A 24534-nucleotide genomic window follows, 5' to 3' on the forward strand; every position below is an offset into this window, starting at 1 on the left:
CTGCACCTCTTTTAAAGTTGATTATGATGAGTGTCAACTAATGTTTAGGGAACAATTTTCAGGTTCGTGGAATGTTGGGAGAGACAGATGAGGTGAAGGCCATTCTGCTGGAGAAACAGGTATTTTTTTTTTTTTCTACCTTGGTTTATTGCATGATCATAGTGGAGTACACAGCCTCTTACAATTTCCTTTGCATTAATTAAAAATTCTATGTAGTTGAGATAAAATGCAAGACTGTTTCCTTCCCTTCAGTTCTCCTACTAGATACTGTGGACAGTATGGGTCTGGTGCACTTCATTGTTCATTTCTATGGTACATTGGTCTTATATAATGTGATAACCAGGTTATTTAATGTATGTATGACTCATGGTGAGGTGCCTGAGGATTGGCGGAATGCGTGCATAGTGCCATTGTACAAAGGCAAAGGGGATAAGAGTGAGTGCTCAAATTACAGAGGTATAAGTTTGTTGAGTATTCCTGGTAAATTATATGGGAGGGTATTGATTGAGAGGGTGAAGGCATGTACAGAGCATCAGATTGGGGAAGAGCAGTGTGGTTTCAGAAGTGGTAGAGGATGTGTGGATCAGGTGTTTGCTTTGAAGAATGTATGTGAGAAATACTTAGAAAAGCAAATGGATTTGTATGTAGCATTTATGGATCTGGAGAAGGCATATGATAAAGTTGATAGAGATGCTCTGTGGAAGGTATTAAGAATATATGGTGTGGGAGGCAAGTTGTTAGAAGTGGTGAAAAGTTTTTATCGAGGATGTAAGGCATGTGTACGTGTAGGAAGAGAGGAAAGTGATTGGTTCTCAGTGAATGTAGGTTTGCGACAGGGGTGCGTGATGTCTCCATGGTTGTTTAATTTGTTTATGGATGGGGTTGTTAGGGAGGTGAATGCAAGAGTTTTGGAAAGAGGGGCAAGTATGAAGTCTGTTGTGGATGAGAGAGCTTGGGAAGTGAGTCAGTTGTTGTTCGCTGATGATACAGCGCTGGTGGCTGATTCATGTGAGAAACTGCAGAAGCTGGTGACTGAGTTTGGTAAAGTGTGTGAAAGAAGAAAGTTAAGAGTAAATGTGAATAAGAGCAAGGTTATTAGGTACAGTAGGGTTGAGGGTCAAGTCAGTTGGGAGGTAAGTTTGAATGGAGAAAAACTGGAGTAAGTGAAGTGTTTTAGATATGTGGGAGTGGATCTGGCAGTGGATGGAACCATGGAAGCGGAAGTGAATCATAGGGTGGGGGAGGGGGCGAAAATCCTGGGAGCCTTGAAGAATGTGTGGAAGTCGAGAACATTATCTCGGAAAGCAAAAATGGGTATGTTTGAAGGAATAGTGGTTCCAACAATGTTGTATGGTTGCAAGGCGTGGGCTATGGATAGAGTTGTGCGCAGGAGGGTGGATGTGCTGGAAATGAGATGTTTGAGGACAATGTGTGGTGTGAGGTGGTTTGATCGAGTAAGTAATGTAAGGGTAAATGAGATGTTTGGAAATAAAAAGAGCATGGTTGAGAGAGCAGAAGAGGGTGTTTTGAAGTGGTTTGGGCACATGGAGAGAATGAGTGAGGAAAGATTGACCAAGAGGATATATGTGTTGGAGGTGGAGGGAACGAGGAGAAGTGGGAGACCAAATTGGAGGTGGAAAGATGGAGTGAAAAAGATTTTGAGTGATCGTGGCCTGAACATGCAGGAGGGTGAAAGGAGGGCAAGGAATAGAGTGAATTGGATCGATGTGGTATACCGGGGTTGACGTGCTGTCAGTGGATTGAATCAGGGCATGTGAAGCGTCTGGGGTAAACCATGGAAAGTTGTGTGGCCTGGATGTGGAAGGGGAGCTGTGGTTTTGGGCATTATTGCGTGGCAGCTAGAGACTGAGTGTGAACGAATGGGGCCTTTGTTGTCTTTTCCTAGTGCTACCTTGCACACATGAGGGGGGAGGAGGAAGGTATTCCATGTGTGGCAAGGTGGCGATGGGAGTGAATGGGGGCAGACAGTGTGAATTGTGTGCATGGGTATATATGTATGTGTCTGTGTGTGTATATATATGTGTACATTGAGATGTATAAGTGTGTATATTTGCGTGTGTGGACGTGTGTGTATACATTGTGTATGGGGGTGGGTTGGGCCATTTCTTTCGTCTGTTTCCTTGCGCTACCTCGCGAACGCGGGAGACAGCAACAAAGCAAAATAAATAAAAATAAATATAACCATGTCTCCATGTGCTCTTATATCCCAAGTTATTGTAGTATAGAATATGAAAATTTAGAAAGAAGTAAATATGACGGTATAATTTACCCTGATTTTGAAACTTCACTATTTATATGTTTTCTTTGCCTTTTAATAGCTTTGTAAGGGGACTGTGAACAAATATATTATCTTGAAAATGATATCTTTAAGCTTGGGTATTATTAAGAATATATGGTGTGGGAGGCAAGTTGTTAGAAGCAGTGAAAAGTTTTTATCGAGGATGTAAGGCATGTGTACGTGTAGGAAAAGATGAAAGTGATTGGTTCTCAGTGAATGTAGGTTTGCGGCAGGGGTGTGTGATGTCTCCATGGTTGTTTAATTTGTTTATGGATGGGGTTGTTAGGGAGGTGAATGCAAGAGTTTTGGAAAGAGGGGCAAGTATGAAGTCTGTTGTGGATGAGAGAGCTTGGGAAGTGAGTCAGTTGTTGTTCACTGATGATACAGTGCTGGTGGCTGATTCATGTGAGAAACTGCAGAAGCTGGTGACTTAGTTTGGTAAAGTGTGTGAAAGAAGAAAGTTAAGAGTAAATGTGAATAAGAGCAAGGTAATTAGGTACAGTAGGGTTGAGGGTCGAGTCAATTGGGAGGTAAGTTTGAATGGAGAAAAACTGGAGGAAGTAAAGTGTTTTAGATATGTGGGAGTGGATCTGGCAGTGGATGGAACCATGGAAGTGGAAGTGGATCATAGGGTGGGGGAGGGGGCAAAAATCCTGGGAGCCTTGAAGAATGTGTGGAAGTCGAGAACATTATCTCGGAAAGCAAAAATGGGTATGTTTGAAGGAATAGTGGTTCCAAGAATGTTGTATGGTTGCGAGGCGTGGGCTATGGATAGAGTTGTGTGCAGGAGGATGGATGTGCTGGAAATGAGATGTTTGAGGACAATGTGTGGTGTGAGGTGGTTTGATCGAGTAAGTATTTATGGATCTGGAGAAGGCATATGATAAAGTTGATAGAGATGCTCTGTGGAAGGTATTAAGAATATATGGTGTGGGAGGCAAGTTGTTAGAAGCGGTGAAAAGTTTTTATCGAGGATGTAAGGCATGTGTACGTGTAGGAAGAGAGGAAAGTGATTGGTTCTCAGTGAATGTAGGTTTGCGGCAGGGGTGTGTGATGTCTCCATGGTTGTTTAATTTGTTTATGGATGGGGTTGTTAGGGAGGTAAATGCAAGAGTTTTGGAAAGAGGGGCAAGTATGAAGTCTGTTGGGGATGAGAGAGCTTGGGAAGTGAGTCAGTTGTTGTTCGCTGATGATACAGCGCTGGTGGCTGATTCATGTGAGAAACTGCAGAAGCTGGTGACTGAGTTTGGTAAAGTGTGTGGAAGAAGAAAGTTAAGAGTAAATGTGAATAAGAGCAAGGTTATTAGGTACAGTAGGGTTGAGGGTCAAGTCAATTGGGAGGTGAGTTTGAATGGAGAAAAACTGGAGGAAGTGAAGTGTTTTAGATATCTGGGAGTGGATTTGGCAGCGGATGGAACCATGGAAGCGGAAGTGGATCATAGGGTGGAAGCGGAAGTGGATCATAGGGTGGGGGAGGGGGCGAAAATTCTGGGGGCCTTGAAGAATGTGTGGAAGTCGAGAACATTATCTCGGAAAGCAAAAATGGGTATGTTTGAAGGAATAGTGGTTCCAACAATGTTGTATGGTTGCGAGGCGTGGGCTATGGATAGAGTTGTGCGCAGGAGGATGGATGTGCTGGAAATGAGATGTTTGAGGACAATGTGTGGTGTGAGGTGGTTTGATCGAGTGAGTAACGTAAGGGTAAGAGAGATGTGTGGAAATAAAAAGAGCGTGGTTGAGAGAGCAGAAGAGGGTGTTTTGAAGTGGTTTGGACACATGGAGAGGATGAGTGAGGAAAGATTGACCAAGAGGATATATGTGTCGGAGGTGAAGGGAGCAAGGAGAAGAGGGAGACCAAATTGGAGGTGGAAAGATGGAGTGAAAAAGATTTTGTGTGATCGGGGCCTGAACATGCAGGAGGGTGAAAGGAGGGCAAGGAATAGAGTGAATTGGAGCAATGTGGTATACCGGGGTTGACGTGCTGTCAGTGGATTGAATCAAGGCATGTGAAGCGTCTGGGGTAAACCATGGAAAGCTGTGTAGGTATGTATATTTGCGTGTGTGGACGTATGTATATACATGTGTATGGGGGGGGTTGGGCCATTTCTTTCGTCTGTTTCCTTGCGCTACCTCGCAAACGTGGGAGACAGCGACAAAGTATAAAAAAAAAAAAAAAAAAAAAAATAGATGATCTGTGCCACCAGCCAGGTTTCCTTGCACTACCTTGCTAACACGGGAGACAGTGGTTAAGTATAAAACAATAAATACATATACAAATATAAACATTTACATATTCATACTCGCTGCCTTCATCCATTCCCGTCGCCATCCTGCCACATATGAAATAGCATCGACCCCTCCTCCCCAAGTGAGGCAGCCCCAGGAATTAACAATAAATAAATTTAACTTAAATGAATATTGAGGATCTGTGCCACCAGCCAGGTCTGAACCCCATTAACCAGGCACCCTCCCAAACTGATACAGAAGGAAATGTATTTTCTCCCTCCCAAACTGATACAGAAGGAAATGTATTTTCTTTTCATTGGTTCAGTAATTTATGATCCTGAGATATTCTGCAAGTAATTTTGGCACAGAGGGATACATAAAGTGAAACCTTGCATAATGAAAGGGTTAAATCTTCAATGATCACCTCTTCACTCTTTTATGTCTAACATGATGTTGCTACCCTTGCCAATACCTTCTCTCTGTTCTACAAGACTTACTTTGTCCAATGCTTTTGGGATCCATCTAGGCATGTCCCAACCAACAAGTTTTGAACTAGTGGCACATGTCTGGTCAATGTTTCCCACAATTTCTAGGTAGAGCCTGGCCACAAGAGGTCTGGTTGTTACAATGCCACCATTTTTCCCCAAATAAAGAAGCTGTGGAATTTTCTTCCTTCTTCCATCTTTCCCTTTTCAAAGAGTAAGATCTCCACTTTTCAGAGTCCAGATGAGGAGTCCTGATTATTTTCTTCATTTTTTTTCTTACCTTTTTTTCATCAATGGCCAAGATTGGGGGCATGTTTTGCCAATGCCATTTTGGTTACAAATGAAAGGACCTATGAAACTAAACCCATACAAGACAAGAGTATCTGTTTGGATACAAATAAATCCAAACAGTAGAAGCAAATGTTTAAAAGGTTCATCACTTACAAGATGATATATAATTCTTCCATGTCGAACCATGACATCATCAATAATTTTTTTTCTTTTTTTTTTTTTCTTTGTCGCTGTCTCCCGTGTTTGCGAGGTAGCGCAAGGAAACAGACGAAAGAAATGGCCCAACCCACCCACATACACATGTATATACATACGTCCACACACGCAAATATACATACCTACACAGCTTTCCATGGTTTACCCCCGACGCTTCACATGCCCTGATTCAATCCACTGACAGCACGTCAACCTCGGTATACCACATCGATCCAATTCACTCTATTCCTTGCCCTCCTTTCACCCTCCTGCATGTTCAGGCCACGATCACTCAAAATCTTTTTCACTCCATCTTTCCACCTCCAATTTGGTCTCCCACTTCTCCTCGTTCCCTCCACCTCCAACACATATATCCTCTTGGTCAATCTTTCCTCACTCATCTCTCCATGTGCCCAAACCATTTCAAAACACCCTCTTCTGCTCTCTCAACAAACCTTCAAAATACTCTCTCCATCTCCTTCTCACATCACCACTACTTGTTATCACCTCCCCATTTGCGCCCTTCACTGAAGTTCCCATTTGCTCCCTTGTCTTACGCACTTTATTTACCTCCTTCCAGAACATCTTTTTATTCTCCCTAAAATTTAATGATACTCTCTCACCCCAACTCTCATTTGCCCTTTTTTTCACCTCTTGCACCTTTCTCTTGACCTCCTGTCTCTTTCTTTTATACATCTCCCACTCAATTGCATTTTTTCCCTGCAAAAATCGTCCAAATGCCTCTCTCTTCTCTTTCACTAATACTCTTACTTCTTCATCCCACCACTCACTACCCTTTCTAATCAACCCACCTCCCACTCTTCTCATGCCACAAGCATCTTTTGCACAATCCATCACTGATTCCCTAAATACATCCCATTCCTCCCCCACTCCCCTTGCTTCCATTGTTCTCACCTTTTTCCATTCTGTACTCAGTCTCTCCTGGTACTTCCTCACACAGGTCTCCTTCTCAAGCTCACTTACTCTCACCACCCTCTTCACCCCAACATTCACTCTTCTTTTCTGAAAACCCATACAAATCTTCACCTTAGCCTCCACAAGATAATGATCAGACATCCCTCCAGTTGCACCTCTCAGCACATTAACATCCAAAAGTCTCTCTTTCGCACGCCTGTCAATTAACACGTAATCCAATAACGCCCTCTGGCCATCTCTCCTACTTACATACGTATACTTATGTATATCTCGCTTTTTAAACCAGGTATTCCCAATCATCAGTCCTTTTTCAGCACATAAATCTACAAGCTCTTCACCATTTCCATTTACAACACTGAACACCCCATGTATACCAATTATTCCCTCAACTGCCACATTACTCACCTTTGCATTCAAATCACCCATCACTATAACCCGGTCTCGTGCATCAAAACCACTAACACACTCATTCAGCTGCTCCCAAAACACTTGCCTCTCTTGATCTTTCTTCTCATGCCCAGGTGCATATGCACCAATAATCACCCACCTCTCTCCATCAACTTTCAGTTTTACCCGTATTAATCGAGAATTTACTTTCTTACACTCTATCACATACTCCCACAACTCTTGTTTCAGGAGTATTGCTACTCCTTCCCTTGCTCTTGTCCTCTCACTAACCCCTGACTTTACTCCCCAGACATTCCCAAACCACTCTTCCCCTTTACCCTTGAGCTTCGTTTCACTCAGAGCCAAAACATCCAGGTTCCTTTCCTCAAACATACTACCTATCTCTCCTTTCTTCACATCTTGGTTACATCCACACACATTTAGGCACCCCACTCTGAGCCTTCGAGGAGGATGAGCACTCCCCGCGTGACTCCTTCTTCTGTTTCCCATTTTAGAAAGTTAATACAAGGAGGGGAGGACTTCTGGCCCCCCGCTTCCGTCCTCTATATTTATTTAAGTTAAATTTGTTTATTGTCAATTCCTGGGGCTGCCTCACTGGGGGGGGAGGGGTCGATGCTATTTCATGTGTGGCAGGATGGCGATGGGAATGGATGAAGGCAGCTGACGTACAACTGGAGGATGTCTGATCATTATCTTGTAGAGGCGAAGGTGAAGATTTGTAGGGGTTATCAGAAAAGAAGAGAGAATGTTGGGGTGAAGAGGGTGGTGAGAGTAAGTGAGCTTGGGAAGGAGACTTGTATGAGGAAGTACCAGGAGAGACTGAGTACAGAATGGAAAAAGGTGAGAACAAAGGAGGTAAGGGGAGTGGGGAGGAATGGGATGTATTTAGGGAAGCAGTGATGGCTTGCGCAAAAGATGCTTGAGGCATGAGAAGCGTGGGAGGTGGGTTGATTAGAAAGGGTAGTGAGTGGTGGGATGAAGAAGTAAGATTATTAGTGAAAGAGAAGAGAGAGGCATTTGGATGATTTTTGCAGGGAAAAAATGCAAATGAGTGGGAGATGTATAAAAGAAAGAGACAGGAGGTCAAGAGAAAGGTGCAAGAGGTGAAAAAGAGGGCAAATGAGAGTTGGGGTGAGAGAGTATCATTAAATTTTAGAGAGAATAAAAAGATGTTCTGGAAGGAGGTAAATAAAGAGCATAAGACAAGGGAGCAAATGGGAACTTCAGTGAAAGGGGCTAATGGGGAGGTGATAACAAGTAGTGGTGATGTGAGAAGGAGATGGAGTGAGTATTTTGAAGGTTTATTGAATGTGTTTGATGATAGAGTGGCAGATATAGGGTGTTTTGGTCGAGGTGGTGTGCAAAGTGAGAGGGCTAGGGAAAATGATTTGGTAAACAGAGAAGAGGTAGTAAAAGCTTTGCAGAAGATGAAAGCCGGCAAGGCAGCAGGTTTGGATGGTATTGCAGTGGAATTTATTAAAAAAGGGGGTGACTGTATTGTTGACTGGTTGGTAAGGTTATTTAACGTATGTATGATTCATGGTGAGGTGCCTGACCTGAGGATTGGCGGAATGCGTGCATAGTGCCATTGTACAAAGGCAAGGGGATAAGAGTGAGTGCTCAAATTACAGAGGTATAAGTTTGTTGAGTATTCCTGGTAAATTATATGGGAGGGTATTGATTGAGAGGGTGAAGGCATGTACAGAGCATCAGATTGGGGAAGAGCAGTGTGGTTTCAGAAGTGGTAAAGGATGTGTGGTTCAGATGTTTGCTTTCAAGTATGTATGTGAGAAATACTTAGAAAAGCAAATGGATTTGTATTTAGCATTTATGAACCTGGAGAAGGCATATGATAGAGTTAATAGAGATGCTCTGTGGAAGTTACTAAGAATATATGGCGTGTGAGGGAAGTTGTTAGAAGCAGTGAAAAGTTTTTATCAAGATTGTAAGGCATGTGTACGTGTAGGAAGAGAGGAAAGTGATTGGTTCTCAGTGAATGTAGGTTTGGATGGGGTTGTTAGGGAGGTGAATGCAAGAGTTTTGGAAAGAGGGGCAAGTACGAAGTCTGTTGGGGGTGAGAGAACTTGGGAAGTGAGTCAGTTGTTGTTCGCTGATGATACAGCACTGGTGGCTGATTCATGTGAGAAACTGCAGAAGCTGGTGACTGAGCTTGATAAAGTGTGTGAAAGAAGAAAGTTAAGAGTAAATGTGAGTAAGAGCAAGGTTATTAGGTACAGTAGGGTTGAGGGTCAAGTCAATTGGGAGGTAAGTTTGAATGGAGAAAAATTGGAGGAAGTAAAGTGTTTTAGATATCTGGGAGTGGATCTGGGAGCGTATGGAACCATGGAAGCGGAAGTGAATCATAGGGTGGGGGAGGGGGCGAAAATCCTGGGAGCCTTGAAGAATGTGTGGAAGTCGAGGACATTATCTCGGAAAGCAAAAATGGGTATGTTTGAAGGAATAGTGGTTCCAACAATGTTGTTTGGTTGCGAGGCGTGGGCTATGGATAGAGTTGTGCGCAGGAGGGTGGATGTGTTGGAAATGAGATGTTTGAGGACAATATGTGGTGTGAGGTGGTTTCATGAAGCAAGTAATGTAAGGGTAAGAGAGATGTGTTGAAATAAAAAGAGCGTGGTTGAGAGAGCAGAAGAGGGTGTTTTGAAATGGTTTGGGCACATGGAGAGAATGAGTGAGGAAAGATTGACCAAGAGGATATATGTGTCAGAGGTGGAGGGAACGAGGAGAAGTGGGAGACCAAATTGGAGGTGGAAAGATGGAGTGAAAAAGATTTTGTATGATTGGGGCCTGAACATTCAGGAGGGTGAAAGGAGGGCAAAGAATAGAGTGAATTGGATCGATGTGGTATACCAGGGTCGACGTGCTGTCAGTGGATTGAATCAGGGCATGTGAAGCGTCTGGGGTAAACCATGGAAAGTTGTGTGGGGCCTGGATGTGGAAAGGGAGCTGTGGTTTCGGGCATTATTGCATGACAGCTGGAGACTGAGTGTGAATGAATGTGGCCTTTGTTGTCTTTTCTTAGAGCTACCTCGCACGCATGAGGGGGGGAGGGGGATGTTATTCCATGTGTGGCGAGGTGGCGATGGGAATGAATAAAGGCAGACAGTGTGAATTGTGTGCATGTGTATATATGTATGTGTCTGTGTGTGTATACATATGTGTACATTGAGATGTATGGGTATGTATATTTGCGTGTGTGGACGTGTATGTATATACCTGTGTATGGGGGTGGGCTGGGCCATTTCTTTCGTCTGTTTCCTTGCGCTACCTCACAAACGCGGGAGACAGCGACAAAGCAAATAAAAAAAATAACCACTGTCTCCTACGTTAGCGAGGTAGTGCAAGGAAACAGATGAGGAATGGCCCAACCCACCCACATACACATGTATACACATAAATGCCCACACATGCTCCTGTACACACATGTACATAGCCATACTTGCTGCCTTCATCCATTTCTGTTGCCATCCCACTACACATGAAATAGCATCCCTCCCATCCCCCTCCAGCGAGGCAGCGCCAGGAACTGACAAAAGAAGGCCACATTTGTTTACACTCAGTCTCTAGCTGTCATGTGTAATGCACCGAAACCACTGCTTCCTTTCCACAAAGCTTTCCATGGTTTACCCCAGACACTTCACATGCCCAGGTTCAATCCATTGACAGCACATCGACCCCGGTATACCACATCATTCCAATTCACTCTATTCCTTGCACGCCTTTCACCCTCTTGCATGTTCAGGCCCCGATCGCTCAGAATCTTTATCACTCCATCCATCCACCTCCAGTTTGGTCTCCCACTTCTCGTTCCCTCCACCTCTGACACATATATCCTCTTTGTCAGTCTTTCCGTACTCATTATCTCCATGTGACCAAACCATTTCAGTACCTCCTCTTCTGCTCTCTGAACCGCACTCTCTTTATTACCACACATTTCTCTTACCCTTTCATTACTAACTCAATCAAACCACCTCACACCTCATATTGTCCTCAAACATCTCATTTCCAACACATCCACCCTCCTCCACACAACCCTATCTATAGCCATGCCTTGCAACCATATAACATTGTTGGAACTACTATTCCTTCAAACATACCCATTTTTGCTTTCCGAGATCATGTTCTCGCCTTCCACACATTCTTCAACACTCCCAGAACCTTCGCCCCCTCCCCCACCCTGTGACTCACTTCTGCTTCCATGGTTCTATCTGCTGCCAAATCCACTCCCAGATACCTAAAACACTTCACTCCCTCCAGTTTGTTGTCCTTCAACCCTACTGTACCTAATAACCTTGCTCTTACTCACATTTACTCTCACCTTTCTTCTTTCACACACTTTAACAAACTCAGTCACCAGCTTCTGCAGTTTCTCACCCGAATCTGCCACCAGTGCTGTATCATCAGCGAACAACAACTGACTCGCTTCCCAAGCCCTCTCATCCACAACAGACTACATGCTTGCCCCTCTCTCCAAAACTCTTGCATTCACCTCCCTCAGAACCATATCCATAAACAAATTAAACAACCATGGAGAGATCATGCACCCCTGCCGTAAACCAACATTTACTGGGAACCAATCACTTTCCTCTCTTCCTACTCGTAAACATGCCTTGTATCCTCGATAAATATATACTTATTTTAAAAATTGTATGCTCATCATTTTTGTATTTACATATCATGTATACAGACATAACATTATAACATGAATCAGTGAAGCACTAACTGTATTTCTATAAGAAATATAAACATGCAAGATGGTGAAAGGATTGCATAGGATAGAGTGAATCGGAGCATGTGGTATACAGGGGTCGAAGTGCTGTCAGTGGACTGCAACAGGGCATTTGAAACATCAGGGGTAAACCATGGAAAGGTCTATGGGGCCTGGTTGTGGATAGGGTGCTGTGGTTTTCTTGCATTTCACATGACAGCTAGAAAATGGATGTGAGCAGATAGGGGTTTCTTTTTCTGTTTCTGGCACTACTTCGCAAATGTGGAAAATGACAATCAAATATGAAAAACATATTATACAAGAGAAATTTTCATGTACTTTAAAATTGACTATGGTTGTTGCCTTTTAAATCTGTCTCCCCACCATGGTTGCTAGTGACAATTATAGATATGATGTAAAATCATGCATCAGCCAGTGCTTTTTAGCTTAAAGAGAGATTTTAGAAAAGTCAGAGATCCAGAGGTTATTTCAACACATAAGGGTAAAAAGGAATACCAAGGAATTCAAATAGCAACAGATCACATAGTCATTTTGAAGGTGTTTGTGATAGTAGAAGATATCAGAAACTCAGAATAGTGTGGTAAAACATAGAAGATATAGAGATATACCTATATAATAAACCTCTTGAAATACTTTGCAAGATGTCACTGGAAAGAGTCAGAGTGCAAGAGAAATGGAAAGGAGTGAACCACAGACTGGTCTCACTGATGAGTGTGGTCTCTAAGATTCAGGAAAAGACGAGTAGAAATTACATTCTACAGAGGAGAAATTACTGAAGTGAGAGATAGTTTAGTTTTAGGGAGAGAAGGTCTCTTGCAACTAACCTATAAGAGACAGCATAATTTTAGGGAGAGGTGGTCATTTGTAACTAACCTCCTAGATCTCTGTAAGAGAGTGAGCTGTCTTAGGCTAAAGGGAATTCTGGACTACTGGAAAGCATTTGACACTGTGTCTCAAGGGAGGGTGATTAAGAAGCTTGATCACTAGGCAGGCTTAAAGAGGAACTCATTCAGTGGATAGAAAATTACATCAATGGAAGGGAACAAAGGATGTATATTAGAGGAACCTTATCCAAATGGAGAGATCATCATTAGCCCTTACATTGCAGAGCCATATTAGTGGTGAAGAAGGGATTGGTATTGTGAGAGTTAAGGAGAGTTTCAAAGACTGAAAACTACAAAGGTGAGAGCAATGGTGTGATAGTTGGAGGGGTTAGAGTAGTCCCCTTTTTCAAGCATACTTCAAAGAAGAAAATGTTTTGGTTTTTAGACAGAAACAAAATAGGCATACATTGATCAGAGCTTGCTTAGAAGCTCATTCCTTTAAGACTTGAGGAGGTATTCTCTCTTGGACAGTCACATTCCCCCTTTGAAGCTGTTAAATTTCTCAGAGAACCCTACATGAGGAAAATTTAGCAGAGTGCATCAGTTCAAATTGAAGGATATGGAGAAGGAGGATCAGATACAGAATCATCCAAAGTAGAATTAAAGTGATTAAGGAACAGAGAAGAGTAGCTTTATCATTTGGAGAGTTAACTTTTAGATTGATTGGGCCATATTAGTTGTGCAGACATGTTTTTATGCATAGTTTTCTCAGTAAAAAAAAAAATACCAGGAGAGATTGAGTGTAGAATGGCAGAAGATGAGAGTAAATGAAGGAAGGGGAGTGAGTGAGGAGTGGGAGGTATTTAGGTAAGCAGTGCTGGCATGTGCAAGAGATGCATGTGGAATGTGCAAGGTGTGACATGGGCAGATTTGGAAGGTTAGTGAAAAGTGGGAAGAAGTAAAGTTGCTAGTGAATGAGAAAAGAGTGAAGTTTGGGTATTTCTTGAGGAGTATTTGGTAATTGAGGTTACTATGTGGGAGGGCAAAAATTGGTATGTTTGAAGGTATGGTAGTCCTAAAGAAGTATGGATGTGAGGCATGGGCTATAGATGAGAATGTATGGAATGAGTGAATGTGTTGGATATGAAATGTTTGAGGACCGTATTCGATGTGAGGATGGTTAATTGAATAAGTAATGATAGGGTAAGAGTGGAAACTCTTTTACCATGATCAATCCCTTGATGGGAATTCCTGAAGGGTATGAGGGATAAGAGAGAGGTGTGGTAATAAGAAAGGTGTGTTTGAGAGAGCTGGAGTGTGTGCTGGAATGGTTTGGACATATCGAGGGAATTAGTGAGGAGATGTTGACATAAGATATATGTGTCAGAAGTGAAGGGGACAAGGAGAAGGGGGGATACCAAATCGGAGATGGAAGGATGGAGTAAAACAGATCATAAGTAGTCAGGACTTGAACGTGCAGGATGGTGAAAGGTATGCATGGGATAAAGTCAGTTGGAATGATGTGGTATACAGGGGGCATCATGCTGTCAGTGGACTGAACCAGGGCATGTAAAGCAGCCTGGTAAATCAGGGAAAGGTATGTGGGGGCTTGGCTGTGGATAGAGAGGTATGGTAATGGTGCATTGACATGACAGCTAGAGAATGGATATGAGCAAGTGATGCCTTTTCTTCATCTGTTCTTCATGCTACTTTGCTAATGGGGAAATACTGAACAAGTCTCACAGAAAGAAAGTTTTGGTAGCCTATTGTTGATAGATTATATGGGACAGTAGGACTGCAAATTGTATTTCATGAGTTTGATCCATGTTTTGGTTAGGTTGTTGAGCTGTGGGACCGAATTTACCAGGCATGGGTGGCAGCACATCCACAACCCCAAGCAAGAGGCCCAGTTGTCACCTCAGAAGCTGTTGCAGTGTCATTCGACTCACTGGTGGAGGGACTGCGGAAGACTCCAGGTTAGTTGAGATTTGATTTTCTAAAAAAAGAAAGTTAGTGTGCTTGAGTTCTTTCAGGGTATTTAGTGATTGTTTGAATCATTTGCTTGAATATAAAGGGCTATGGAAGAATTGATAGTCTTAGATGATTTTATTTCTTGATGTTAACTGATTATTTGTTGTTGTAGGTGTTATAATATGAGAATTAGTACATAACCAGTCAACGTTGTCCAGATTATTGAAGTTACTTGAGTTCCTGAAAGACACCTCCACTTTAACAAAACTCTGAATTAACCAACAAAATCCAACATTGGTATAATTTGGACCTTTTGTTTAATTTAGCAGTGGTAAAACCCCAGGATTGCTCAATTAGCAGGGTTGGAGTGTAAAAGGAATTTGAACAAGATTTTTTTTTTTCAACAGTGATGGGGCTGTGTTCCAGATTGGCTATTGTCCTAGTGATCTGTCATCATATGAGCCATTGAATCCCATGTTATAAGGGGGTTACATTTCTGACCAAAATTTTCCCCAATCTAGTTCATATTTAAGGCCTATAAAATAAATGGATTTGTATGTAGCATTTATGGATCTGGAGAAGGCATATGATAGAGTTGATAGAGATGCTCTGTGGAAGTTGTTAGAAGCACTGAAAAGTTTTTATCGAGGATGTAAGGCATGTGTACGTGTAGGAAGAGAGGAAAGTGATTGGCTCTCGGTGAATGTAGGTTTGCGGCAGGGGTGTGTGATGTCTCCATGGTTGTTTTATTTGTTTATGGATGAGGTTGTTAGGGAGGTAGATGCAAGAGTCCTGGAAAGAGGGGCAAGTATGAAGTCTGTTGGGGATGAGAGAGCTTGGGAAGTGAGTCAGTTGTTGTTCGCTGATGATACAGCGCTGGTGGCTGATTCATGTGAGAAACTGCAGAAGCTGGTGACTGAGTTTGGTAAAGTGTGTGGAAGAAGAAAGTTAAGAGTAAATGTGAATAAGAGCAAGGTTATTAGGTACAGTAGGGTTGAGGGTCAAGTCAATTGGGAGGTGAGTTTGAATGGAGAAAAACTGGAGGAAGTGAAGTGTTTTAGATATCTGGGAGTGGATCTGTCAGCGGATGGAACCATGGAAGCGGAAGTGGATCATAGGGTGGGGGAGGGGGCGAAAATTTTGGGAGCCTTGAAAAATGTGTGGAAGTCGAGAACATTATCTCGGAAAGCAAAAATGGGTATGTTTGAAGGAATAGTGGTTCCAACAATGTTGTATGGTTGCGAGGCGTGGGCTATGGACAGAGTTGTGCGCAGGAGGATGGATGTGCTGGAAATGAGATGTTTGAGGACAATGTGTGGTGTGAGGTGGTTTGATCGAGTAAGTAACGTAAGGGTAAGAGAGATGTGTGGAAATAAAAAGAGCGTGGTTGAGAGAGCAGAAGAGGGTGTTTTGAAATGGTTTGGGCACATGGAGAGAATGAGTGAGGAAAGATTGACCAAGAGGATATATGTGTCGGAGGTGGAGGGAACGAGGAGAAGAGGGAGACCAAATTGGAGGTGGAAAGATGGAGTGAAAAAGATTTTGTGTGATCGGGGCCTGAACATACAGGAGGGTGTAAGGAGGGCAAGGAATAGAGTGAATTGGAGCGATGTGGTATACAGGGGTTGACGTGCTGTCAGTGGAGTGAATCAAGGCATGTGAAGCGTCTGGGGTAAACCATGGAAAGCTGTGTAGGTATGTATATTTGTGTGTGTGGACGTGTGTATGTACATGTGTATGGGGGGGGGGTTGGGCCATTTCTTTCGTCTGTTTCCTTGCGCTACCTCGCAAACGCGGGAGACAGCGACAAAGTATAAAAAAAAAAAAAAAAATATATATATATATATATATATATATATATATATATATATATATATATATATATATATATATATGTATACGTTGAGATGTATAGGTATGTATATTTGCGTGTGTGGACGTGTATGTATATACATGTGTATGTGGGTGGGTTGGGCCATTCTTTCGTCTGTTTCCTTGTGCTACCTCGCTAATGCAGGAGATGGCGACAGAGCAAAATGAAAAATAAATAGATAAATGAAAAACAGCTTACCATCAATGTACCATGCTTTTACAAAAACTCATTGAAAAGAACGATGATGAGGACATGGCCATGCCTACAATTATCTGCCTGTAATCATACTGCTTGAGTAGCACTTCTATGCTAAAATCAAGATTGGTTGCCTCTTGGTACTTAACTGTGCACTGGCACATTTCTTACTCTTTAAATACCTACTAGAGTGGATATACTTACTTTGGAAGCTGGTCAAACTAAGCAACAAAGGGCAAGCCCAACCACTGTTTAGACTGTAAAAAGTGCTTCTGGTTACAAGCTAGCTTCTGGGAAGTAGAATTAAGTCTAAATCTAATTTGCCAGTAGCTGTGGGATACAGGTCTTTAATTAGACTCCCCAGACTTTCCACACTTTGCTTCAAGGCCATTGTCACTCGTATGCTCTGAGTGACTTTATATTACTCTCCTCAGCTTTTTATATACAATCTTTCATTTGCAGTAACTTTAATGTAGTTTTACAGCATGAGCTAAAATTTGATGATTAAACTTGATTGGTATATCTTAAGTAATAATCACTGTTGCTAACAAACTTTGACAAATTATTTTCTGATTTATGTGTAAATGTATCATGGTCCTTGGCAACTTTCGGTAACCCTAGCATCTCCTCTGGTGGGCATTTAGAAGAGCTAAGTATGAAATGACCAGAACTGTGTCTTGCACAGATTGGGCAAACCTTTTAAAGCTGTTTCCATCATGGAAAGGGCTTAAAGATATTTGTGAGTCCTCACTCCATCATGGCTTTTATCCATCCAACTTTGTTTGTCATTAATATAATGAAGTTCCTCCTACACCTCATTTATTTATCTTACAACTACCAAAAAATTACTAAGCTCTATACATTCAATTTTCTTGACACTTCTACCATGCTTACTGCAGTTTCATTGTGAATTGCACTTAGCAATAGCCTACTAATCCTGTATTTGGAACCATTAATTTCATTGTTAAATTAACATTGTTTGATGTTTGTAACTACATAGTTTCTGATAACTTTGATACTGAATCCTTTCTATTCATTATACCATGTGAACTTGTGAACTGCCATGTATTGTGTGTTTTTAATGCACTGCATAGTTTAAGTAAAAGAAGCATGATATTGGGGAAAGTTATTAAGTTTGAGTACCTCAAAGGGATACTGTAGTTTTATTAGAGTATCCAAGTCTCACCATGCCTTCTCGTGGTAGCCTCATTATTACACACCTTAGGGGTGAAACTAAAGGGGGAGGCATTGCCCATTTACATCAGTGCTTTACTTTTAAATTTAGACAGTCACCTAAGCCTCACTGCCTCTGGAAACACTGCGTTGGAGTTGCCCTCTACCATCGACTTGTCAAGGGTGAGGCAGAAAAGGCTAAGAAGCAGCACTGGAGTCTGCCAGTTATGCCTGGAAGCAAAAGAGACGAGTGATTAAGGATGATGGCGCTGATTGTGAATGGGATGACTTGTGAGAGTAAAGGGAAGGAGCTTGTGGAGAGGTTTAAAAGTTTTAGCGTGTATGTGCAGGGGAGTGGGGAAACCCACATCCTTGAGCAGGGTGTGTAAAGTGAAAATGGAAGTGGTGAATTAAGGTTATGGAAGGGCATGGAAGGAGATGTGGTATGGAAGGGAATGAGTGAAAATTATCACAGAAGAGGAAAAAAGGATGTGCAATTTTGCTATCACCAAGAGTGTTGGAGGGTGTTGCAGGGTATGGGTGGAATGGATCAAGAATAGTGTGGGTAAAAGGAAAAATTGGGATTATGAAGTATACCTGGGTATGTGTGTATGTGCCTGTGAATATGAAGACTGTATGAGGTAAGGATGAAGTGAGCTTTTCTGGAAAAATTTGAATGACTGTATAAAATAGTTTTGAGAATGAGAGAAATGTGGTTGTATTGGGTGATATGAATGTGGAAGTGGGTTGTGATGAAATTGGCAAGATAGTTGGTAAATTGGGAGTTCCTGAAATAAATGAGAAAGGAAGTTATCTTGTGGATATTTGTGCTGAGAGGGGTTTATTCCTTGCAAAAGCCTTTTTTCAGCACAAGATGATCCAGATATACATGGATAAGGAATGGTGGATGAGAAGAGCAAAAGGCTCTGATTGACTATGTGGCAGTGGATGAAAGATTGAGAAAGGCCATGCTAGATGCTAGAGTTGTGAGAGGATTCTTTGGAGACTAACCATTTTGTGGTTCCTGTGGGGATAAGGATCAGAGAGAAGTGGAGCTATGGTGTAATGGAAAATGGAGAGGTTGAAGTACTTGTTGGCAAGCAGGAAAATGAATCAGAAAAAATGCAGGGAGGAGCATGAAAGGGAGGTAATTGAAAGCTTAGATGGAAGTGCAGTGAATTTAGGGATGCAGTCATGTGTGAATGAGGTGTTTAAAATATTTAGAGAAATACTATTAAAGTTTGTAGAATAAGTAGGTGGATTTAAGGTAATGAGATAAAAGAATAAAAAGGGCAATGCATGTTGGACAGAAGAGATTAGAAATGCTGTGAAAGGGAAGAAAAATGCATATAGAAGATTGCTCGATAGGAGTGCACCAGTGGAAGTTCAGCAAAGGAGGAGGGAAGAATACAGCATATATAAATGTAATGTTAAAAAGTTGATAGAGGAAAGCAAAGAAAGAGTAGATGAAGGTTTTTGAAGGAATTTAAGTGAAAAGTTTTGGGATAATAAGAAACTATACTGGAGGGAGGTGAAAAAGGAAAGAGGTGGATGTAAGAGTGGAAATTTTAATATGAGAAGTAAGGAAGGGGAGTTGCTAAATGAAAAGGAGGAACTGAAAGGAAGATGGATAGAGTATTTTGAAGAACTGATGAATGTGGGAGGAGGGGAGGTAGCAGTTGTTACATGCATGGGTATGGAGGATGGAAGGAAGAGGATACAAGTGCAAGGGCCTATAGCAAAAAGGGAGTTAAGAAGGGGAGTAATGAGACAAGGTAGGAAAGGCATTTGGAGTGGATGGGATTATGGCTGAAATGCTGAAGTATGGAGGAGAAAGTGCAATAGAGTGGATGCATCTTTTTATGTAATTTAGCATGGAAACAGAAGGTTGTTCCTGAGGATTGGGAGAGAGCTATTACTGTTCCTTTATTCGTAGGAAAAGGTGCTAAGGATGCATGTAGAAGTTATAGGGGAATAAGTCTGTTGAATATACCAGGAAAAATGTTTGCAAGATTATTAATTGACTGGGCGATGGAAGTGACTGAATGCAGAATAAGTAAAGAGCAAGGGGGTTCTTCGAAAGGTAGGGGAGATGTGGATCAGCTTTTTGTAGTAAAGATGACTGTAGAAAAGTATTCAGTGAAAGGTGTGAAGTTGTATGCAACTTTTATGGATCTGGAGAAAGTGTATGACGGAGTTGAGTGGAATGATTTATGGGATATGTTAAGGATATATGGTATAGGGGGACATCTATTGGATGGTTTGACAGCCTTCTGTAGAGGAGCAAATGTGTGTCAGAGTGGATGGAGAGTTGAGTGAAAGTTTTTGGATTCATTTTGGTGTGAGGCAGGGCTGTGATGTCACTATGGCTTTATGTCACTATGTTGGTTTGCAGCAGGGATGTGTGATGTCTCCATGGTTGTTTAAAATGTTTATGGATGGGGTTGTTAGGGAGGTGAATGCAAGAGTTTTGGAAAGAGGGGCAAGTATGCAGTCTGTTATGGATGAGACAGCTTGGGAAGTGAGTCAGTTGTTGTTCGCTGATGATACAGCGCTGGTGGCTGATTCATGTGAGAAACTGCAGAAGCTGGTGACTGAGTTTGGTAAAGTGTGTGAAAGAAGAAAGTTGAGAGTACCTGTGAGTAAGAGCAAGGTTATTAGGTACAGTAGAGTTGTGGGTCAAGTCAATTGGGAGGCAAGTTTGAATGGAGAAAAACTGGAGGAAGTAAAGTGTTTTAGATATGTGGGAGTGGATTTGGCAGTGGATGTAACCATGGAAGCAGAAGTGAATCATAGGGTGGGGGAGGGGGCAAAAATTCTGGGAACGTTGAAGAATGCGTGGAAGTCGAAAGCATTATCTCGGAAAGCAAAAATGGGTATGTTTGAAGGAATAGTGGTTCCAACAATATTATATGGTTGCGAGGCGTGGGCTATGGATAGAGTTGTGCAGAGGAGGGTGGATGTGCTGGAAATGAGATGTTTGAGGACAATATGTGGTGTGAGGTGGTTTGATCAAGTAAGTAATGTAAGGGTAAGAGAGATGTGTGGTAATAAAAAGAGTGTGGTTGAGAGAGGAGAAGAGGGTGTTTTGAAATGGTTTGGTCACATGGAGAGAATGAGTGAGGAGAGATTGACCAAGAGGATATATGTGTCAGAGGTGGAGGGAACAAGCAGAAGTGGGAGACCAAATTGGAGGTGGAAAGATGAAATGAAAAAGAATTTGAGTGATCGGGGCCTGAACATGCAGGAGGGTGAAAGGTGTGCAAGGAATAGAGTGAATTGGAACGATGTGGTATACCAGGGTCGTCGTGCTGCCAATGGATTGAACCAGGGCACGTGAAGTGTCTGGGGTAAACCATGGAAAGTTGTGTGGGGCCTGGATGTGGAAAGGGAGCTGTGGTTTCAGTGCATTATACATGACAGCTAGAGACTGAATGTGAATGAATGGGGCCTTTGTTGTCTTTTCTTAGTGCTACCTCGCACACATGGGGGGGAGGGGGTTTTTATTTCATGTTTAGTGAGGTGGCAATGGGAATGAATAAAGGCAGACTATGAATTATGTACATGTGTATATATGTATATGCCTGTGTGTGTGTATATATATGTATACGTTGAGATGTATAGGTATGTATATTTGCGTGTGTGGACGTGTATGTATATACATGTGTATGTGGGTGGGTTTGGCCATTCTTTCATCTGTTTCCTTGCGCTACCTTGCTAACACAGGAGACAGCGACAAAGCAAAAAAAGCAAAAAATATATATATTTCTTTCTTTCATACTATTCGCCATTTCCCACATTAGCGAGGTAGCATTAAGAACAGAGGACTGGGCCTTTGAGGGAATATCCTCACCTGGCCCCCTTCTCTTTTCCTTCTTTTGGAGGGGAAAAAAAAAAAAATTGGAATGATGAGAGATGAAAGCAAACCTAGGGAAAAGGGGTGCAGAGATGGAGTGTGGCAGTCAGATATGGTGGCTTGTGGCAAGCCTGTTTGCATATGATACTGTGATCTTTGCTGAGAGTGAACAGGAGTTGCAGAAGGTTGTGTGTTTTATGATGTGGGGAAGCATAGGTGATCGAAGGTAAATGCAAGTAGAATTAGAGTAATAGTGCCTAAAAGGAAACAGTGTGAAATTATGGATTTTGTAAAACCATATAGAGTGAAAGAAGAAAATGTACTAAACTGTGCTTTAGATAAAAGGTGGGGGGAGAGACAGAAAGAAATGAGAGAATTTAAGTATCTTGGAGCTGTCTTAGGTGAATGTGGTGATGTGGAAGGAGAGATAAGGGAGAGAACAGTACAGGGTAGAAGAGTCATTGGGTCACTGAATAGAATAATGAAGGGTAGAGGGGTAAGTATGAAAGTGAAGATAGGATTAAGGGACAGCATAGTCCTCCCAGTCCTGACCTATGCAGCAGAAACATGGACATGGAATGAGTCACAGAGGTGAAAAATCCAGGCTGTGGAAATGAGCTATTTAAGAAAAACTTGTGGTGTGACTAGATGGAATGAAGTAAGAAATGGAGTGTATGAGAGATATGGTATGGCAGAGAATGAATTGCGGAGTGGTAGAGTGGATGAAACGTAATAATTTGAAGCTATTTGGGTATGTGGAAAGAATCCACGGTTGGGAGTTTACAAGGAGAGTGTATGATAGCACAATTAAAGGGGTTGGCAAAGAGGGTGGAGGAATGCTGGAAGGAGAGAAATGGTTGAAGAATGCGTATAATGGTGTACAAGAGGGAGGCATGTAAGGACAGGGACAAGTGGAGATTCTTTAGCTGTGGCCACTCCTTGATGTGAGTTCCTAGAGGGAATGGGCATCAGAGATATAAATAGATTGATGCAAAGTTTAAGATAGATGTTGGAATAAAGTGATCTACATACCTATATGCTTTGCACTGAATTGCTGTTACTTGGAATAAAGTAAACCACATACCTATATGCTTTGCACTGAATTGCTGTTATTTTTATGAATAGGTAAGAGTACAGTTTTATGAACAGGTAAGAGTACACCAAAATTATCCCTGGGGATAGGGGAGAAAGAATACTTCCCACGTATTCCCTGTGTGTCGTAGAAGGCGACTAAAAGGGGAGGGAGCGGGGGGCTGGAAATCCTCCCCTCTCAATTTTTTTTAATTTTCCAAAAGAAGGAACAGAGAAGGGGGCCAGGTGAGGATATTCCCTCAGTGGCCCAGTTCTCTGTTCTTAACGCTACCTCGCTAACGCGGGAAATGGCGAATAGTTTGAAAAAAAAAAAAAAAAAAGAATTGACAACAGTTTTGCAGTAATTTTTTCTGTGTGAGTTTAGGATGATTATGTTTATATAAGATCATTGCAGTGTCTGTGATATAAGATGGCTGTTTCTTTACCTGCTCTTTCTGTACTGTTGAAGTGATTGCTGTATGTCAATTTGACATGTGTGGACTGTATGTGAGGTTAAGATGACTGCCAGTTTTGAAGTTAAGATGATTCTCGGCATGACATGTCATTGTATTGTATTTTCTGATTAAAATGATCTGTGTCAGTGTACTGTACGTGACGTTAAGATGACTGTCACTTGTGGGGTTAGGGTGACTATCATTATGACATGTCATTTTAATTTATGTTAGGTTCTGACTGCTGTATATTGATTTTATATGGCAGTGTACTATATATGACTATCAATCTCATGCGTTATTATATTGTATGTGAAGTTGAGACGAATTTGTTGGTTTGAGGTGGCATTATACTGTATGATTTTTAGATGATTAAGAGTTTAACTTATTTTATGTAAGGTTAAGGTGGCTATGTCAGTCTGACTTTTTAGTGCACTGTATGTGAGGTTCATATGAATGTGATAGTTCTATGCTATTCTGTATTGTGTAAATAAATGCCACAGTTAAGACCTCTGTAGATTTGCTTTTGTTTTACTGTTTGAATGAGGTTGAAGTGAGTGCTGTTTCAATGATCTTTGTGGATATCATTTTGATTTCTATGTATGGGAAAATAAGGTGACTTCAGTAGGAAAACATTGTTCATTTTTCATGATAATAAATCTTGTCATTTTTCTTGCTCTGCTGTCATATGTAGGTGAAGAAGGAGAAGCTGCTGCTGCAGGTCAGTTATTAATGACCCTTTTCAGCATGACAAGTCCGAAATCTATTTATGTTTTTTTATCTGTTCTTAGTTTATACTTATGCCAAGTCTACTTAAGTAGTGATTGCCTTGAAAAATTATTGTAGCTAGGAATCTTTACCTTGACTCTGTAATATTTGGTTTGTGCATTGACGTGAATAATGATATGAATTATTATTATTGTTATTGCCATGTGCCAGTCTTATGTATTGCTGTATCCATTTCTGTTCACTTTAGAATCTTCATGGGAGTATGGCTGTGTGTGTACACTGTGAGTGGCAAAATCCATATTTTGATAAACAGTTATGATTACCTGTATTCGTTATTCTGGTAATCATTGACATCCGTTGTGTAGCGGTTGGCATTCCTGACTGTGACGCATTCACACCCAGGGTTGAGCTCATGGGTTCGAATCCTGGTTGTGGCAGTCACTCCAAAGTCATCCCAGCTGTTCATCCTCTTCTAGGGGTTGGTTGATAAAATGGGTACCAGGCTCAGGTTATGATACTCTACCTATCTCTCCTTTCTTCTCATCTTGGTTACATCCACACATATTCAGACACCCCACTCTTATCCTTTGAGGAGGATGAGCACTCCCCACTTGACTCCTTCTGTTTCCCCATTTAAACTTACATCCCAGTGAACTTTTCCCTCAACCCTACTGAACCTGGTAACCTTGCTCTTATTCACATTTACTCTCAACTTTCTTATTTCAAACACTTTTCCAAACTCATTTGCCAACTTCTGTAGTTTCTCACAAATCAGCCACTAGAACTGTATCATCAGTGAACAA

General features: G+C 41.7%; 1 protein-coding gene across 7 annotated transcripts in view; it reads left to right on the forward strand.

Moving 5' to 3' along the window:
- The window catches only part of LOC139757301 (transmembrane protein 245), a 198228-nt gene that overhangs the window by 121077 nt on the left and 52617 nt on the right, over positions 1 to 24534 (forward strand). For 5 of the 7 annotated variants that reach the window (XM_071677681.1, XM_071677680.1, XM_071677678.1 and 2 more), the window contains 3 exons: positions 63 to 119; positions 14249 to 14387; positions 23697 to 23723. In XM_071677681.1, coding sequence (XP_071533782.1) covers positions 63 to 119; positions 14249 to 14387; positions 23697 to 23723 — 223 coding nt within the window. The remainder of the gene's footprint in view (positions 1 to 62; positions 120 to 14248; positions 14388 to 23696; positions 23724 to 24534) is intronic. The other 2 variants (XM_071677682.1, XM_071677676.1) reach the window with 1 other exon arrangement.

Source organism: Panulirus ornatus, chromosome 25 (genome assembly GCF_036320965.1).
Source record: "Panulirus ornatus isolate Po-2019 chromosome 25, ASM3632096v1, whole genome shotgun sequence".
Classification (NCBI taxonomy): Eukaryota; Metazoa; Arthropoda; class Malacostraca; order Decapoda; family Palinuridae; genus Panulirus; species Panulirus ornatus.